Consider the following 21,182-nt stretch of genomic DNA (forward strand, 5'->3'; position numbering starts at 1 on the left):
ACCTAAGCCCTATTTTCCTGGAAAACTTAAGATGGTTCAGAAATCCCCCACACCCTCTCATGTTCCAGCTTACTGCAAAGAACATGTAACTTAAATAAGATTCACAGTGACCTCCTTGTTACCTACAGTAAGTCCAGACACAACCTTTCCAAATTCCCATTCATGTCCTCCTAAGTGATAATCTGAAACTTAGCTACACACAAATATTTGCCGTTCAGACTGACTAAGACCCCTTGATCACAACAACAATTCCAACTACAATCACCCCACCTATAAGCTGTCACCCTATAAAAGTCTCCAGGCAAAAGTGCTTGCCCTGATGCAGTGAACTAAATAAAACCAGTTTGCTTATTTGTTTGGTTTTGGTCTTTGACAGGCTCTGGAATTGTAAGAATGTGTTCTCAAGGTTCCATTAGCCATATTCACACCCGTGGAAAGATGTCTGAAGGAAGGAGGCTACTACTCAGAAAAAAGTAGAAACTAGGTTGTCTGGGCAAAAGGCATCACATTCCGGGTTCTAAGCCTGTATGCCTAGAGCTGCCCTGCTCTCGCTGCCCCCAGTATTTATCCCTTCATCTCCTTCTTTGCAAAGGTTATTTTGATATTGGTTTCTGTCACTTGCAACTTGAGTATCTCTGACTAATAAATCTACCACATTTAAAACTGACTTTCTGCTTTTTCCCCCCTGGAGCCATGCTGGTTCTGCAGCTCTGTGGCAAGCTGCGGAGTTGGGGTTCTGTTCCACAGGATGCGGTTTGTTAAAGTTGTCAAGAACAAGGTCTACTTCAAGAGATACCAAATGAAATTCAGAAGAAGCAAGAGGGAAAAACTGACTACTATGCTCGGAAACGATTGGTAATCCAAGATAAAAATAAGTACAACACACCTAAATACAGAATGATTGTTCGTGTAATGAACAGAGATATCATTTGTCAGATTGCTTATGCCCGTATAGAAGGAGAAATGATAGTTTGTTGAGCTTATGCTCACGAACTCCCAAAATATGGTGTGAAGGTTGGCCTGACAAATTATGCTGCAGCATATTGTACTGGCCTGCTGCTGGCCCACAGGCTTCTTAATAGGTTTGTTATGGACAAAATTTATGAAGGCCAAGTCGAGGTGACTGGAGATGAATACAGTGTGGAAAGCATTGATGGTCAACTTGGTGCCTTCACCTGTTACTTGGATGCAGGACTTGCCAGAACTACTACCGGGAATAAAGTTTTTGGGGCCCTAAGGGAGGTGTCGATGGAGGCTTGTCTATCCCTCACAGTACCAAACGGTTCCCTGGTTATGATTCAGAAAGCAAAGAGTTCAGTGCTGAGGTACACCGAAAGCACATCATGGGGCAAAACGTTGCAGATTACATGCGTTACCTGATTGAAGAAGATGAAGATGCTTACAAGAAACAATTCTTTCAGTACATACAGAACAATGTAACTCCAGACATGATGGAGGAGATGTATAAGAAAGCTCATGCTGCAATAGGAGAGAATCCAGTGTATGAGAAGAAGCCTAAGAAAAAAGTTAAAAAGAAGAGGTGGAACCATCCCAAAATGTTACTTGCCCAGAAGAAAGATCGGGTAGCTCAGAAGAAGGCAAGCTTCCTTAGAGCTCAGGAATGAGCTGCTGAGAGTTAAACCAAACCACAATTTTCCATCAAGATTTTTCAGATAAGACAATAATAAACTTATTGAACAAGCAAAAAAATAAATAAATAAAACCGACCTTCTAAATGCAGTAAATATCTTCATGTAAATATTCCTGGGATTAAAATTCACTTTAAAGGGAGTTCCCTGGTGGCCTAGTGGTTAGGATTTCAGGTTTGCACTGCTGTGGCCCAGGTTTAATCCCTGGTCAGGAAACTGATATCCTACAAGCTGCTCGGCACAGCCAAAAAGAAAAAAAAGATTCACTCTGATGACTTACCAATGATAAAAACCCCTTCATATGGATGCTAACCAGACTTACTAGGGTGATCATTTTGCAATATGTAAAAATAACAAATCATTATGTTGTACACCTAAAAGAATATAATGTGTCAATATAATATACCTCCAAAAATAAAACCCTTCATGACATCTATTTTTAAATGGCTTCATGAAATTTCACTGTAGAGAATGGAAGAGAAACAGAATAGTATATACATACATACATATATACATATATATATATATATATAATTTTTTGGCCACGCCCTGTGGCTTGCAGGATCTCGGTTCCCAGACCAGGAAATTAACTTGGGTGATAGCAGTTAAAAGTGCCAAATCCTAACCCACTGGACCACCAGGGAACTCCCTGTAGTTAGTATTTTTAAAATGCAGAGACAGAACATAAATGTTGTGTCACAAAAAAAAAATACTGCTCCAACATGTAGTGATTGCAAAGGCATAATACCTGAAATGGACAAGATTTACAAATACTGGTCATACTTGGAAATGTAAAGCAAATCTTTACAATATCTGGTACATGCATGCTGAGTCGCTTAGGTCGTGTCTGACTGTTTGTAACCTGTAGCCTACCAGGCTCCTCTGTCCATGGGATTCTCCAGGCAAGAATACTAGAATGGGTTGCCATTTCCTTCTCCAGGGTATCTTCCTGCCCCAGGGATCAAACTTGCACCTTTTGCATCTCCTGCATCACAGGTGTGTTCTCTATACCACTAGCGCCACCTGGGAACAATGTCTGAAGTCAATTCAAATTTTCCAAATTCTCAAAAGATTGATAAAAACCAGATGATGCAAAAAGAAAATCTTTATAGCAAAGTTACTTATGGCAAGCACAAGAAAAGGATCTGTTGACAACTCCAGAGCCTGTCTTGAAGTGGTGCTATATAAAATGCTTCTCACAAAAAATGTAACTGCTCTTAGGATGTATCTGCTTTTTTTGCAGAGAGGCTACTTGCTGCTATTATTCATAAAACAAAGTGTAATTATTGTTTTCTTTTTTGCATTACACACCACATAAACTGAATCTTGATTTAGTATTTTTCCGATTAGCATTCTAATGAAAAATGATTTAGAGGTATTTATTGTAAGTAGTTTGGCCAGCTTGAGTTTTTTCACTAATAGCACTGGTAACCTGGAAAAACATAAGCAAAGCTTTTTTCAATTGTTTTATCTATCATAGAAAGGAGTGTTTGGTATGATAAAATATTACCTGCTTTATGCTTTTTATTTTTTTATTTTTATTTTTTTTGCTTTATGCTTTTTAAACCTGAAGATACACATTCATAGACAACACTAAATTTTAACAAATGTTTAATTTATATACACTTAAGGACCTAAAAGTAAATTCTGTTTTTCCATATTTTTTACATTTACCAGAAGTAAAACTTATCTTTAAAAGTCAAAAACTTAGGAAATAATTGTATCTAGGCTGAATAGAGAAAATGGGTCTATGTGAAACTCAAATTTTCAAAAAATAAATATATTTTACAGGGAAACGGAAATAGCTAAAAGGAATTATCAGAATTCTACACTTAGGAGCCCATCCTCCCACTAACAGCCAAGAAATGGGGAAAAGAGTTATGTGGATACCGTGAAATAGGAAAACAGACACCTTTGTTCTATTCCAGATGGACAGACGGTGATGGTGGAACTCTTACTATTTATACCTCTTGTACATGACTGCTGCTGCTGCTGCTACTAAGTCGCTTCAGTCGTGTCCGATTCTGTGCGACCCCATAGACCGCAGCCCACCAGGCTCCCCCGTCCCTGGGATTCTCCAGGCAAGAACATTGGAGTGGGTTGCCATTTCCTTCTCCAGTGCATGAAAGTGAAAAGTGAAAGTGAAAGTGAAGCCCACGTCCCTGGGATTCTCCAGGCAAGAACACTGGAGTGGGTTGCCATTGGATAAATCAAACATGGAGAGAATATACTGTATCTTGATTGAGGTGGTGGTTGCGTCTTCTGTGGTTTCGTGAGTGTATACATGTGTTAAAATTCATCAAATTCATATGGTTTAAACCCTTGCATTTTTTGTTGGTAAATTATATCTCATCTTTTAAAAACACTACATACAGAGGCCTAGCACATTGTCTGACACTCAATACATGTAGTTGCTTAAAAATAAATAAATAAAAGAAGCAAAGATCTACTAAGCACATGTTATCCCATGCTCAGTCACTTCAGTCATATTCAACTCTTTGCGACCCCATGGGGGTCCCAAAGAGTCCCCATGGGACTTTTCAGGTGAGAATACTGGAGTGGGTTGCCATGCTCTCACAAATTCTTTACTGCTGAGTCACCCAGGAAGCCCAATAATGCTGTTTGGGTCAATTTAAAATTCTCCAGAAATCTATTGTCTGTAATATTTTACAATGTGTTATAATTACCTAAGATTCAGTTGTGCATATAAGAAATGTCTGCCTTTCTCAAAAGAAAACCTCAAACATCTCTGTCTGTACATAATGAAAAGTAATATATATTGTTTCCTCTTTATCTCTATTTTTAAGTTTTTCCACAGTGAAAATACATCTTTTGTGTTTTAATAACGGCAGGAGAGGTGTGGTTTCAAGACTTGAGCTCAAACTAGGATAAACTCATTTTTCCCTCAGGAGGCACATGGCACAAAAGCTGCATGTAGAGGGGATAGGCAGCCAGGGACATTTGATGAATGGGAATACGTCTGGAAGAAATATTAGATCATCATTCCAAATTTCATATGAATTTTAATAAATTAACTATCATAATCTGACCTCACAATTGAAATATGTGGATTTAGAGCACAGAAGTTTATCATCCTTACCAGAAAAGGGAGATCTGAGATGATTTTTTGTTGTTGTTTTTGCTATATGACATTTCTAAATGTTTGGCCACTTGTAGGCCTTTGTAAAACACTGTTACTTCTCCCACCACTATCTACATGTGAAAATTTTACATGGAAAGATCTTATCAAGAGGTCCTGTTACGGGATATACAGCTTTTGTTTTTTCTGCTCAGCATTCATTCCTTAAAGTACTCCTCTGATCTTCCTCATTCTGGAGACTGCTAACTGTGGGATCCTTCCCCTGACCAGAGGGATGGGCACATCTCAGTAAGAAGCCAAGCAGACTCCTACCAGGGAACTTCACTGTTGATATTAAGCACACAGGGGGTTGGACCTGATCATCTGCCTAAAGAGGTGGCACACGTGTTTCTATGACTAAGATCTGGACTTTCTGGTTCAAGGTTTCACAAGGCTGGGTGTGCATTTCCTACTTCTAAATTATGAGCTAGCCATAAGCTATTAATAAATTCTTGGTTTACTTAGCCAAAGTTTTATTTTGTGTTTCTTGCAATGGAATCCTGAAAGATTAAGGGAATTCCTTCTATGTTATCTCAAAATACAGTCACCCCTCTGTATCCTCAGGGAATTGGTTCTCTGAGGACACTTCCCTGCTTCCCCCAACCCCCCCCAAAAAAAATCTGTAGATGCTTAGGTAGCTTATACAAACTTATATAGCATTTGCATAAAACCTATACACAGCCTTCTGTATACTTTAAATCATCTCTAGATTACTTATAATAGCTAACACGATGTAAATGCTATGTGAAGAGTTGCCAGTGCGAATTCAAGTTTTGCTTTTGGGAACTTTCTGGGATTTTTTTTCCCCCAAATATTTGTGTTCTATGGTGACTCTATAGATGCCCGAACTGCAGATAAAGAGGGCTGACTATAAACAAAACTGGTGAGAAGGGAAGAAAGGTTGTGTAATGGAAAAAGCTCAGGGCACTGAGCCTTAGATAAATCATTTAATAAAAATGTCTGAGTTTCAGTCCCCTAATCTGTAAAATGGGGATCCTTTGGAGGCAAGACACAGAATCTCCACTTAAACGATCTGAATCACAAAAGAGGTTTACTAAAGGAAGGCTGTGATAACCAAAAGAATCAAAGGAAAAGACAAGTCTAGGTAGGTCTTTTTCTGTCTCTCTTCTCTATTTCTCTTAGCATATCAACTTTAGTCTCTCCTAAACCAGCAAAAAGTCAGTTTTCATTCCAATTCCAAAGAAGGGCAATATCAAGGAATGTTTACAATACAATTCACTCAGTTGACATTCTATCAAGGACATGCTCAAAATCCTTCAAGCTAGGCTTCAGCAGGATGTGAACTGAGAACTTCAAGATGTACAAGCTGAGTTTCAAAGAGGCAGAGGAACAAGAGATCAAATTGTCAACATTTGTTGGATCACGGATAAAGCAAAGGACTTCCAGAAAAACATCTACTTCTGCTTCAATGACTACGCTAAAGCCTTGTACTATGTGGATCACAACAAACTGTGGAAAATTCTTAAAAGAGGTGAGAATACCAGAGCATCTTACCTGTTAGAAATGGACATGGAACAATGAGCTGGTTCAAAACTGGGAAAGGAGTACATCTAGACTGTATATTGTCACCCTGCTTATTTAACTGCTATGCAGGGTAGATCATGTGAAATGCCAGACTGGATGAATCATAAGCTGAAGTCAAAATGGCCAAGAGAAATAGCAATAACCTCAGATATGCAGACCATACTACCCTAATGGCAGAAAATGAAGAGGAACTAAAGAGCCTCTTGATAAAGGTGAAAGAGGAGAGTGAAAAGCACACTAAAAACTCAACATTTGAAAAACTAAAACCATGGTATCTGGTCCCATCACCTAATGGCAAGTAGAAGAGGGAAAAGCGGAAGCAGTGACAGATTTTATTTTCCTGGGCTTCAAAATCACTGCAGATTGTGACTGTAGCCATGAAATTAAAAGATGCTTGCTCCTTGGAAGGAAAGCTACAACAAACCTAGACAGTGTGCTAAAAAGCAGAGATATTACTTTGCTGAGAAAGGTCCATATAGTCAAAGCTATGGTTTTTCCAGTACTCATGTACAGATGTGGAGAGTTGGGCCATAAAGAAGGCTGAGTGCCAAAGAATTCTTCATTTTGAATTGTGGTGCTGGAAAAGACTCTTTAGAGTCTTGGACTGCAGGATCAAGCCAGTCGATCCTAAAGGAAATCAACCCTGAGTATTCATCAGGACTGTTGCTGAAGCTGAAGCTCTAATACTTTGACTACCTGATGAGAAGAGCTGACTCATTGGAAAAAACCCTGATGATGGGAAGGAGTGAAGGCAAAAGGAAAAAGAGGAGGCAGAGGATAAGATGGTTAGGTAGCATCACTGACTCAAGGGACTTGAATTTGAGCAAACTCTGGGAGATGGTAGAGGACAGAGGAGCCTGGCGTGCTACAGTCCATGAGGTCACAAAGAATCAGATATGATTAGCAGCTGAACAACAACAAATCAGCAAATCCTGGCCTCACAAGCACACAGCTTTATATCACCGTAAGGCACTGCATCAAGGCCCAAGGATTTAGTTTTCAAGCCTTCTTGGAAAGTGGAAATAATCAAGGAATGTAGCTTTTACCCCTTTCCGGGGGGCCTTAGGTACCACTCTCACCCCCAAACCCAGAGGTGAATGGAATTCTATTTTTTTTTTTTTTTGAAGAAAAGAGCTTTTTCATTTGGAGAACCAGAGCTTCATATCTGATGGATGCCCTTCCACCAATCCCCTTGCATGATCATTCCCCTTTACAAAACAAATCGTCTCCTTTTCTGAACCTCCCCCTTATTTAGCCAAGTTAGTCAAATTCTCTTGTCCAACTGGAAGGAGAAGAGCTCTTTTTGTTGTATGCAAAAGCATGTTAGGAAGAACCCACATTTGATTTTGCACCAGGGTCCGATCTTACAACACTAAAATTTCCTGAATAGTTAAAATAACTAGTTGTAAAGTATAATGAAAGGGCAAAAAACTTAAAAGTGTATCCATTCTCTCCCCTCTTCTCATCCTGGTGGAGCTAGTTTCCATTGTGGTTAGTCTCACAGTCTTGTACGAAAACACTTTCATCAACTTCTGGTGCCAGATCAGCTCTATATTGTATAGGACCCAGGGCAAAATTAAAATGTGCACTGTTCAAAAGTTATTAAGAATTTAAGGACTTCCCTGGTGGTCCAATAGTTAAGAATCTGCCTGCCAATGCAAGGGACACAGGTTCCATCCCCGGTCCGGGAGATTCCACATACCATGGTGCAACTAAGCCCGTGTACCACAACTGGAGAAAGCCCACTTACAGCAGTGAAGACCCAGTGCGGCCAAAAAATAAATATATAATTTTTTTCAAAGTTTCAAGACTGCAATAGCAGAGCATTAACCCAAGTGTGACATTTTTCTAAGGACAGGGCCCTGTGGACTGTATAGTTTGCCTGTTCGTTTTCTGCACTCAGCTCTCTAACCACAGATGCTTACCATCAGGGCAGGAAACAACCATCCTGACCAAAACCAAGTCAGTTCAGAGAGATGCAAATCTCTCTCCAGCACATGACTTTTACATCCATCTTTTCCCATGTGTTACATAACTGGAAGACACTTGACAGAAGCTTTCCTAGAGTAAAAGAATAGTCTGCTTAAGTCTTGGTATTAATTTTTAAATTTTTTAAATTGAAGTATAGTTGATACACAATATTACATGTTACAGGTGTACAGTATAGTGATTCACAAATTTTAAACGTTATATTCCTTTTGTATTTACAAGTATTTACTATATTCCCCATGTTGTATAATATATTCTTGTAACTTATCTTACACATAATAGTTTGTGTCTCTTAATGCCCTACCTCCATCTTGCCCATTCTTCCCTCCTTTCCTCCTATTCATTCCTGCCAGTAGAAATTACTTGCAGCTTTCACAAGAGTTCTTTTTTTCAGCTCCTACCCATCAAGGTTTATAATACTTAGTGTCTGAATTTTAGCCTGGGCCCTATGGACAAAATTGAGAGGCTCACAAGCCCATGGGCCTCAATGGGAAAAAGCTACACTGTCCTGTCTTACCATTGAAAAAGCGAGATATTATTGTATTGAATGTATGTGTATCTGTCCCCTGTGTCTAGATGCTTTTAATTAGCTCTTGTAGGTTTTCCAGGTATGCAAACCAAATCACAAAAAAATGTCATGTGCTTCCTCCTTTCTGTTTGTTATATCTTACCCTGTCTCATGACATTTCACATTTACTAGAGTGCAATTTCTTTTAAAATTAACCAACAAAAATAAATAAATAAATAAAAATAAATAAAATTAACCAACAAATGGAAATTCCCTGGCACTCTGGGGACTCCATGCTTTCACTGCCAAGAGCCTGGTTTTTCTTTTTTTCCTTAAGATTTATTTATTTATTTGGCTATGTCAGGTCTTAGTTTCAGCATGTGAGATATTTTTTAGTTGTGTGATGCAAACTCTTAGTTGTGGCATGTAGGATCTAGTTCCCTGACCAGAAATGAAACTTGGGCTCCCTGCACTGGGAGTCTTAGCCACTGGACCACCAGAGAAGTTCAGGGAGTTCAAGGGTCTGGGTTTGACCCCTGGTCAGGAAACTAAGGTCCTGCAAGCTGCATGGCACAGCCATGAGTAAATAAATAAATATTTAGCTGACAAATACATCTTAATATTTCTTTGTGGGAAACTTGAAAGTTTGAGAATAAAGTTCATCTAGAAAAATAAATGCCTAGGAACAATAAAGAAAATTGAGGAAAAGAAGAGTTATTTGGGAGAGACTGGCCCTACCAGATATCAAGATACTCTATAAAATTATTGAAATTAAAGAAATACAAATACTGGGACAAATAGATCTTTGGAAGAAAATAGAATATCCAAATAAATTAAACTTGTACCTATTTAGTTATAAGGGAGTGGCAAGTCAACTCAATAAAGAAGTGATAAATTATGTAGTAAATGGTGTTTCAAAAGTTAAAAATTAGTATTAAAAATATAACCATAATTGTAATGGAAGAAATACAATAAAATACAAAATACATTTTAAATAATTTGGGGATTCTAAGCATGAGCCAAATATAGGAACCATAAAGAAAAAGACTTTTAAAAATGCCTATGTAACAGGAATTCACTGGGGATCCAGTGGTTAGGACTTGGTGTTTTCACTGTGGTGGCCTGGGTTCAACCTCTGGTCGAGAAACTAAAATTCTGCAAATAGCATGATGTGGCCAGAAAAAAAGAAAAGACAACAGACAAAATAGGAAAAAATTAGTAAACTATAAAACAAAAGTTTTATATTAAATAGTCAAAGTTTCTACATATAAGTGTTTAAAAGATAAAAATCCAATAGAAAAATAAAAGTTGAACAATTTATGAAAGAAGTACAGTCTTCAATGATCACATGAAAGACACTTACCTTCACATCATATTACCTTATTAGGTAGACAGAAGTTTAAAATTTGACCATTAGCTCTGGTGAGGAAGCAGGTTTGGGTACTACCTATTTAAGGAGCAACAGGTATAAATCTAGTCATCTTACAGAAACATGGGTTAATGCTAGAAAAATCTATTGATTCCATTTTTGTAGTAAATAATGTAATTATTCAACAATAGGGTACTGGCTGGATAAATTGTGGAATATCCATGTAATCCATAGAACATAATACATTAAAAGAATGACCTGGATCTGCAGGTGCTGATATGGGAAAAGATGTCCATAAATACAGTGAGGAATGAACAAAGAAAAAGAACGAGGCTGAAGAACAGAACAGAGAGTAAGATTCCACTTTCTAAAGAACCAGATGTGCACAAAGGTTGCATGATGTCATTTTTAGTAATTCCCAATGCTAAATCACTCATTACTGCCTTACCCTGAATTATTTTTCTTCAGAGTATTTATGCTCTTTGGATATTGTGTTTGTTTATTGTCTATAGAAAGCTCCATGTGTACAAAGATTTTTTTCAATGCTCTGCCTTCAGTTCTTCAAACATTTTAGGTGTTTGAGAAATATTAATTGAAAAAAAGAATAGAAACTTAGAAACACACACATATATATATATATTTCGAAAAGTTATATATGAGGACTTCCATGTTGGTCCAGTGGTTAACAATCCGGATTTCAATGTAGGGGACTCAGATTTGATCCTTAGTTGGAGAACTAAGTTGGGATCCTTAGTTGGCGATCCAACCAGTCCATCCTAAAGGAAATCAGACCTGAATATTCATTGGAAGGACTGATGCTGAAGCTGAAACTACAATACTTTGGCCACTTGATACGAAGAACTGACTCATTTGAAAAGACCCTGATGCTGGGAAAGATTGAAGCCAGGAGGACAAGGGGACAACAGAGGATGAGATGATTGGATGGCATCACTGACTCAATGGACATGAGCTTGAGTAAACTCCAGGTGTTGGTGATGGACAGGGAGGCCTGATGTGCTGCAGTCCATGGGGTTGCAAAGAGTCGGACATGATTGAGTGACTGAACTGAACTGAACTGAACTGAGGACCTAAGATCCTACGTGCCTGGAAGCAACTAAGTCAGAACTTTGCAACTACTGAGCCCTAGTTCTGCAACTAGAGAGTCCATATACTGCCATGAAAGATCCTACATGATGCAACTATCACCCAAGGCATTCTAATTAATTAATTGAAAAGGTATGTATGTTTCATACACCATGGATTTAAGGGAATAAATTTCCATGATCTGATACTAAATGCTAAAATATCCTTAAATAATTAATATTTGTATAAGTTTTTTCTAGTTGACAAAGCAGTTTTACCTGTATAACCTTCTAACATCACTATGAAATTAATAAAAATATGATTATGTGCATAAGTAATTAACATATGTACACTTTATAGTTTGCTAAAGTCACTCTTTTTTTAATCATTTTATTATTTAGTTTTGTCTGTGCTGGATCTTCATTGCTGTGCATGAGCTTTCTCTAGTTGCAGCGAGCAGGGGCTTCTCTTGTTGCAGAGCACAGGCTCTACAGCACTCGGGCTTCAGTAGTTGGGGCAAACAGGCTCTATAGTTGCACCTCCCAGGCTCTAGAGCACAGGCTCAATAGTTGCAGCACATGGGTTTAGTTGCTCTGCCGTCTGTGGAATCTTCTCCCATCAGGGATCAAACCCGTGTCTCCTGCATTGGCATGTGGATTCTTTACCACTGAGCCACCAGGGAAGCCCCAGTCTTTTTCAATTGATAGTCAATCTTGTTCAACTTATTCTTTTAAACTTTGCTATCCAGACTACTTCTAGTTTCTGAAAACTGCAGTGGGGCTTCCCTGGTGACTCAGACTCTAAAGAATTTGCCTGTAATAAGGGAGACCTGGGTTTGATCCCTGGGTTGGGAAGATCCCCTGGAGAAGGGAATGGTTACCCAGTCCAGTATTCTTGCCTGGAGAATTTCATGAACAGAGGAGCTTGGTGGGCTACAATTCATAAGGTCCCAAAAGAGTCAGATGGGACTAAGCAATTAACTTTATTCGTTCATGTATATAAAATGGATTTGTATATAAAGATGGATAGATAGATCCCTCATTCTACAATGTTCTTCCCTGCTTCTCCAAGCAATATACGTGGACTCGTCCTTCAATTGTTCAGATTATGGGTTCCTCTCCCTCAAACTATAGAATATGCAGGAAACACAACACACCAGGCCCTAACCCACTATTGCCCCAATAGCAGCTCCAGAGCCTAGCCAGGACCACTGGCTCCGCCCACGCCTACGCCCTTCAGGGTTCGAAGTCCCCGCCCACTTCGAGGAGTTTCCCAAAACCCAGCGCGGCGGTCGGCAGCCGCGCTAAGATGGCGACTCCCATGCATCGTCTCATAGCCCGGAGACAAGCGTAAGTTAGGACCGGAGTTGGGCGGCGGGGCGGGCTGGGGGCGGAGAGAAGCGCGTCAGCGGGCTATTGAGCGGTGCCGGGAAGCGGGGTCGGTGTCGGATCCTCAGCTTGGCCTGGCGGAGGCTGGCCGTTTTTCTTACACGTCGCCTGCCCACAAGGGGCTCGGGCCGGGGCGAGAAGTTTGATATCTGTGCACTAGCGATTTCGTGGAAGACGGCTGCGTAAGGCCACTGGGCGGGACCTAGGGGTGACTGAAGAGAGTCTCGCGTTTGGTTCCCGCGAAGGGGACGTCCAGGAATTGGTTACTAAGTGATTTATGCCGGTTTGCCCAACCCAGCCGGTGGGCAGCGGTGGGCGCACCCCACAAGTGACCAGGCAAAGCTTGTAGCCCGCATCCAACACCCCTTACTCTCGCCCACGTAAACCTTCAGCTTCCTGTTCAACCTCCAGGCCAGCTGGCTTTTCCTGCCCCATTGTAATCGCCTTACCTAGGACCAGCCTGACTTTTCTCCCAAGTTATCTTCTTACATTCTGCCATTCATTTTCTAACAGATACTAATGTATGCATTACCTATCGCTCTATTTGGGTGTAAGAAAGTGTTCAAGACAGAATATCTGCTTTCAGGAAGCTTACATTCTGTTGGTGGAAAGAGTCGATAAACTAAACATTTTAAGTAAATGCAGTTGGATAGTAAGAGCTTTGAAGGAAATGAGATGGTGGGAAAAGAGAACGGTCCAGGTTAGGTTGGTTGGACTGGAAAGGCATCTCTAAAGAGGTGGGGTTTGAACAGAGATGAAAAGTGTGAGAAAGGAGTCAGTCCTGAGAGGATTGGGGGAAAGAGCATTCAGAACAGCATAATTAATTTGAGACAGGAGAGAACTTAGTTTCTAAGAACTGAAAGATGTCCACTGTGGCGGCTAATGAGCTAGAGAAGGGCACAAGAGGTTTGCTGTGAACAGATAATGCAGGAGTTCGTGTCATATGCCCCTTTCTTGTACAGCCTTTTTTTTTTTCTTCTACCAATCTGCACACCCAGACAACATTCACCACTTACTCACTCTCAGCTTTTCATGCCATCACTGTTTGCCTGTTTATAATACATCATTCAGTCTGCTCCAGTGTGTATATTTATATTCCTTTTTGTATTTATAGTTTTTTATTCTAAAAGTCCTGATCCTTTTCTTCTCTCTTTGATCAGACTCTGCCTCTCATGCTGGATGAAAAGAGTTCCTTGATCATAAAGATAAAGACTTAGGGAATCAGAGTGAAGTAGTAGTATGCTTGGTGGAGGAAGAAGGCTTTTCCAAGATGGTTCTGAGATCTAGAATGGAGTAACAGTTCTACTTAAATAGATGTCCACTTAAATGGTGTTACCAGGGTCTAGTGTCTCTTAGGTTTGCTCTTTTGGATGTTGGTTCCATACTTGGATAGATCACTCCTTTGGTCCTAAAATGGCTGCAGTATCTAGAGTCCTTTATATCCTCTCAGTTTCAAGTTGATAGCATCTCATTGTCTAGATTGGATTACATGCCCTACCCTAAACCATGTCTATGGGAATATGAAGTTCTGATTAATTTGGATCTCATTCTCTTCCCTTGTGGCTCAGCTGGTAAAGAATCCGCCTGCAACGCAGGAGACCCCAGTTCTATTCCTGGGTTCGGAAGATCCCCTGGAGAAGGGAAAGGCTACCCACTCCAGTATTCTGGCCTGGAGAATTCCATGGACTGTATAGTCCATGGGGTCCCAAGGAGTGGGACACACTGAGAAACTTTCACTTTCACTTTCTCTTCCCAGCATAATTGAATGGGTCTTTATAAACAATGGGTGGATAGGTCAGAGGAGGTGATGATGGCTAGATTGACTAAATCAAAGTGTCCACTTTTGAAAGTAAAACTTTTAATGCTTTTAGCATAAGTTTTAGAGTATCACAGAGTTAAACAAATGTTCCGTTTCTTCAGTATGCTTGTATTGGGTACATGAGCTACATAGAAGTAAAAAACAAAGCTTTAGGAGCTTCTGGTCTTACCAGGAAGAAAACATGGTGTGTAACAAAACCTGTCATGGTTTAAAGGCTGTCAGGACAACTCCCAGGGAGTTGGAGACCTAGGGCCATTAGAGGCAAGAAGAGTGCAGGAAAATTTGGGGAATATTTTGGGAAAGAAAGTAAAAGATGAGCTTTTGCTTTTTATTTTATATTCATCAAAAAGATTTGTTTGTAAAGAGCAGATAGCACTTCCATAAGAACAATTTTTAAGCTACAAGTTATGACAAGTGAGAAAGTAGTATTGACGTTTTTTAAAAGTTTTTGGACCAAAGGAGGAAAGGGGGAAAATTTGAACTTCCCATTCAGCAGATCTTTCAGGGACTTAACTCTGAATCAGATTTAACTCAAACATAATTGTATGCAGAATGACAAGAGTAGAACTGATGCCCAGGATACTTGAGGAGTGGGTATTAGAGCCCTAAGCCACTCTGAATGTGTTTAAGGCGCTTGACCCAGGTAATTTGGTCCCCAACATAACAGAAAATTTCCAAGTGAAATGGCTGTAGTGCTGCTGGTAATCTGAGGACCTCTGGCCAACAGGAGTGACACTAAAGGACTAGAAGTTGGCAAATGTTGTTTTGATTTTCAAAGTGAGAAGCATAGATTCCACAAATTAGACTTGTGAACTTGATGTCCACTCCAGGCAAAATTCTGGCTGGATATATTAAATCCGTTCGGAAATAAAAGCCAAGTTCATCAGGTATCAAATCATTACAGATTGATAGCCTTATTGCCTTTTTTAGGTATTTGGATTTCAATAAGGCATCTTAGAAAGTCTCTCACAGTATCCTTGCGAACAAAGCAGAACTATTAGGTACATCAGTTGAACATCATGAACTGAGAGTATTGTTTAATGGGTTTAAGTAAATATACATGGTGGCCTCAGTGTGGTACTCAGGTTTGATCTTGTCAACAATTTTTATAAATGACTTGGATGAGGACACATGTGCATGTTTATCAAACACAAAGCTAAGAAGAGTGACTAAAACAATGGATAACGAGATCCCAATCCAGAAAGGTCTTGACAGATGAACTCTATGTTGAGTCTAATGAGAAGAAATTTAACAAGGGTAAAATTAAGTATTGTAGTAGTATTGTTTTACTTCAATTTCCAATTGTTCATTGCTAGTATATTGACTTCTGTATACTGACCTTATATCCTATGAATTTATTAAACTCATTTATTAGTTTAATAATAAATGGAACTCTTAGGGATCCTCTAGATACATAACCATTATTGGTATTATATTTTTTGTTTATTTGATATGTACATTTTTAAGATTTTTGTTGCATGTTAACCACATAGCCCTTCAGAAAGTTTCTGCAACTTACATACCAGCATTAAAAAATGTATATTTTACTATATTCAGAGTGCCAATTCTCCACCTTTGCCAACCATAGACTTAAAGTTTTGCCAATCTGGCAGACATATCTTAATATTTCAGGTATCAAAGGAGGTTGTTTCACATAAAAAGGCTGTACTGTTAGAAACACTTCCTTAAACCTTAGCTTAGGCTATAGAAAAGGAATGTTATTAAATAGGGTATTCATTCGAAAAGCAATGCTTGCTGGTCTTGTTTATTTTGAAATTATAGGTCTGTATCAGCATTCTATATAGAAGATATAAGTATTTTTAAGAATGATTAGTTAGTAAATGATTATCTATTTACTTATTTTTAGCTGTGCCTCATGGCATTGGGATATTAACTCCTTGACCAGAGATCGAGTCTGTGCCCTCTGTCGCGGAAGCTGGAGTTTTAACCACTGAACCATCAGAGAAGTCTCTAATTAACGTTTAGAACATCATAGGTGGGCTTCAGATACTAGTGAAAGTTCTGTTTATAACAACAAAAAACAAACTCCACAGTGCTGGCCAATAATATTTTTAATAGCTGACATCCCAGGCTATAAATTACTTACAATATTGGGAAAACAAACTGTAAGTTGGAGAAGAAGACTTTATTTCTTGATTCTGAAAGGCTTCCATCCTCCTCCATAATTTCATTATTAGGAAATATTTTGTGAAAGACTTTGAAATGGATTAAAAAAAAAATAAGATTACTGCTGAGTTGTCTAATCCCCTCTCCTGGCCATGTGACCCTATCAGGACCTGTGCCTCATTGTCTTTGACCTATTTTAAAACTCTGTAAATTGTAGAAAAATCAAAGAGAAGATTCTTACCCATGCAAAGCAGTACAACTGATTCTTGCCCTGTAGCTGTTGACCAGTTTTTAACTATTAGTAAATTTGTTTCCTGCATTTCTGATTGCCCATATATGTGTGTTGTTTGAATACTGTTCTAAACCAGTTCCAACATCTTACTGGTTCCCTTATTAATTAATGATTAAATAAAATCTTTGACATGTGTTCATTATATATTTGTATTAGAGTCATGATTTTACATTTTTTACTAATTATCCTTTACTGTTTTTGATTTTATCATTTCTGAGATGCATATTACAATAGTTGTTGTTTAGTCGCTAAGTTATGTCCAGCTCCTTTGTGACCCCCATAGACTGTAGCCTACAGGGCTCCTCTGTCCATGGGATTTCCCAGGCAACAAATACTGGAGTGGGTTACCATTTCCTTCTCCAGGGGGTCTTCCCGACACAGGAGTTGAACCCGTGTCTCTTGCTCGGCAGGTGGATTCCTTACCACTGAGCCACCTGGGAAGCCCTGCATTACAATGTGTGTGCTAAGTCACTTCAGTCATATCCAACTCTTTGCCACCATAAGGACCGAAGGCTGTCAGGCTCCTCTGTCTATGGGATTCTCCAGGCAAGAATACTGGAGTGGGTTTCCATGCCGTACTCCAGGGGATCTTTCCAACCCAAGGATCAAACCTGTGTGTGTTATGTCTCCTGCGTTGGCAGGTGGATACTTTACCACTGGCACCACCTGTATATATTAAATGTTAGTGATTCTTTTTACCTGAAAAGTGGGCAACTTAATATTAAGTCCATAAAGTCTTTTATTATAGAAAGCCTTAACAATTTGCTGTACTATTACATATTGAGATAAACTCTGAAGTTATAGTCATGGTATTGACAGTTGTTTACGGAAATTTATGAACTATTACTAGGCAAAAAGCTGACTCTTCTTTATTATCTTTTAATACTACTGCTGGGTCTTAGTTCCTTACTTGAAACATTAATTTTTCACATTAGGATTGGCTTGTTTTTGGACAAGTGCTAAAAATAAGTTTTTTTAATGTATTTATTTATCTATTTATTTTTGGCTTCACTGGGTCCCCTTTGCTGCACGTGGACTTTCTCTGGTTGCATCGAGCAGGGACTGCTCTCTAGTTGTATGTGGGCTTCTTATTGTGGTGGCTTCTCTTGTTGCAGAGCACGGGCTCTACGGCACTTGGGCTTCAGTAGTTGTGGTGTGTGGGCTCAGTAGTTGCAGCTCCAGGGCTTAGTTGTCCCAACACATGTGGATCTTCCCTGACCAGGGATCAAACTGTGTGTCCCCTGCATTGGTAGGCAGATTCTTAACCACTGGACCACCAGGGAAGTCCAGAATAAATTATTGCCAAAATTACAGAAGCTGGCCCACAATGTGGCAACTAATTAATGAAAAGCATACTATAAACAATATATGTTCTCTTAAACCCTTGCCTACTTTAACAGTCATTCATTTTACAAATATTTACTGAACACCAATTATGTGTTCTCCAGGGATAAAAAGGTGACTGCTCTATGTTGAAATTAAAAGTCCAGCATCTCATCATGCACCCATGTTTGAGGAATTGCAAAGTATCATCAGTCCACATAGTTGATTAGCCTAATGTGTAGGCTGATAGTCACAGCTCCCATTTGTGTATTACTGTATGCCAGATTCCTTGTTGCTTGCTATACAAACATCCCAGTTTGTAGAATGAGGATATTGTTCTCAAACTCATTGAGGTGTCATGGGGATTAGATGTGTTTATGCATAAGTAGTATTTAGCTAAATTCCTGACATACAGTAAGTATAAAACATGGCTATGGTCTTATCTAATTCTCACAATAATCTAGTGAAGTAGATATTGTCCCATTTTCTAGAATAAGAAACTGAGGTTCAAAAATCAGCTTTCTAAAGAGCCTAAAACTATGTAGTGAAAGAGCCAAGATTTTTTAAAAATTTTATTATGACCTATAACACGATCTACAAAAAAGTTCAGACAACATAAATAGTCCTTAATAAATAGTTATAAAAAGAACATCCCAAGCTACAGTAATAAAGACAGTACTGGCACAAAAACTGAACTATATTTCAGTGGAACAAGATAGAAAGCCCAGAGATAAACCCATGCACCTACGGACACCTTCTGTTTGACAATGGAGGCAAGAATATACAATGGAGAAAAAACAATCTCTTCAATAAGTGGTGCTGGGAAAACTGGACAGCTACATGTAAAAGAATGAAATTAGAACATTTCCTAACACCAAACACAAAAATAAACTCAAAATGGATTAAAGGCCAGAAACTATAACACTCTTAGAGAAAAGCATAGGCAAAACACTCTGATGTAAATCACAGCAATATCCTCTTTGACCCACCTCCTAGAGTAATGGAAATAAAAACAGAAATAAACAAGTGGGACCTAATTAAACTTAAAAGCTTTTGCACAGGAAAGAAAGCTATAAACGAGATGAAAAGACAACCCTTAGAAGGCAGGTGATTGCAAATGAAACAACTGACAAAAGATTAATCTCCAAAATATACAGTTCATGTAGCTCAATACCAGAAAAACAAACAACCCAATCAAAAAGTGGGAGGAAGACCTAAACAGTCATTTCTTCAAAGAGAAGTTTACTGATCCTAATATAAAACCTTTCTAAACTCACTTATGAAAAAGTTGGCTTAAAACTCAACATTCAGAAAACTAAGATTATGGCATCCAGTCCCATCACTTCATGGCAAATAGATGGGGAAACAATGGAAACAGTAAGAGACTTTATTTTGGGGGGCTCCAAAATGACTGCAGATGGTGACTGCAGCCATGAAATTAAAAGACACTTGCTTCTTGGAAGAAAAGCTGTGACCAACCTAGACAGCATATTAAAAAGCAGAGACATTACTTTACCAACAAAGGTCCATCTAGTCAAAGCTATGGTTTTCCCAGTAGTCATGTATGGATGTGAGTGTTGGACTATAAAGAAAGCTGAGTGCCGAAGAATTGATGCTTTTGAACTGTGGTGTTGGAGAAGACTCTTGAGAGTCACTTGGACTGCAAGGAGATCCAACCAGTCAGTCCTAAAGGAAATCAACCCTGAATACTCATTGGAAGGACTGATGTTGAAGCTGAAACTCCAATACTTTAGCCACCTGATTGGAAAAGCTGACTCATTGGAAAAGACCCTGATAGTGGGAAAGATTGAAGGCAGGAGGAGAAGGGGAGGACAGAGGATGAGATGGTTGGATGGCATCACCAACTCAATGGACATGAGTTTGAATAGGCTCCGGGAGTTAGTGATGGACAGGGAAGCCTGGCGTGCAGCAGTCCATGGGGTTGCAAAGAGTCAGACATGGCTGAGTGACTGAACTGAACTGAAACTCACTTATGAATTCTAATTATTAAAAAAATATTTGTAGACTTCATGGCAGTCAGTGGTTAGGACTCCACACTTCCAATGCAAGGGGCAGAGGTTTCAATCCTAGGTTGGGGAACTAAGATCCCACATGCCACACAGCGTGGCCAAAGAGTAAAATAAAAATTTATCTATAGAGTATTTTGGATTTGCAATGCACATGATACATCATCAGTAAGGGATGACAGTTTTATTTCTTCCTTTCCAATTCTTTTATCTGTTTTTCTCCACTTGTCAATCTTAATTCAATCTCAGGGACTGAGATATTTCTTAGTCTCCTAGGTAACTAGAAGCTGGGCAGCACTTCATACACCATTGCTTTATTCCTAGGGTAAAGCTCTTCAGAGTCCTAACTCTGAGTGCATAATTTGTCTCCTTTGCTTGTTATAAATGATGCTTGTTTACTCTCCTGAGATGGGAAAAGGCCCCAGGACAAGAGTTGAGTTAAATGTAGAGCTGACCACTCTGGTTTTCCCTCCTCTTCCATGTCTTGGCTTGGTGATTCTTTAATCTCTTTGTTAGTTCTCTGATCCTTGAGCAGGTTGTTTAAAATGTTTTGGCTATCTTTTCTAATTCTAAGCTGAAGAGTTGATCTGAATTACCTAGTCTGCCCTTACTGGAATGGAATTGAGGAAACAAGATTTGAACTCAGTTCTAATCAAGAACTGAGTTCTAAACAAGATTTGAACTCAGTCTAACTCTAAGGTCCAAGCTCTTCAGTTCAGGTCAGTCGCTCAGTCGTGTCCGACTCTTTGCAACCCCATGAATTGCAGCACACCAGGCCTCCCTGTCCATCACCAACTCCCAGAGTTCACTCAGACTCACGTCCATCGAGTCAGTGATGCCATCCAGCCATCTCATCCTCTGTCGTCCCCTTCTCCTCCTGCCCCCAATCCCTCCCAGCATCAGAGTCTTTTCCAATGAGTCAGC

General features: G+C 39.3%; 1 protein-coding gene and 1 pseudogene across 1 annotated transcript in view; both read left to right on the forward strand.

Moving 5' to 3' along the window:
* Positions 1-742: 742 nt before the first annotated feature.
* LOC104991867 lies at positions 743-1,640 on the forward strand (annotated as a pseudogene).
* A 10,920-nt stretch (positions 1,641-12,560) lies between these two features.
* ZCCHC10 (zinc finger, CCHC domain containing 10) overlaps positions 12,561-21,182 on the forward strand; it is a 15,047-nt gene continuing 6,425 nt past the window's right edge. The window contains exon 1 of the mRNA XM_010844526.1: positions 12,561-12,631. Within this exon, the coding sequence (XP_010842828.1) occupies positions 12,591-12,631 (41 nt within the window). The 5' untranslated portion in view covers positions 12,561-12,590. The remainder of the gene's footprint in view (positions 12,632-21,182) is intronic.

Source organism: Bison bison, unplaced genomic scaffold (genome assembly GCF_000754665.1).
Source record: "Bison bison bison isolate TAMUID 2011002044 unplaced genomic scaffold, Bison_UMD1.0 scf7180017864203, whole genome shotgun sequence".
Classification (NCBI taxonomy): Eukaryota; Metazoa; Chordata; class Mammalia; order Artiodactyla; family Bovidae; genus Bison; species Bison bison.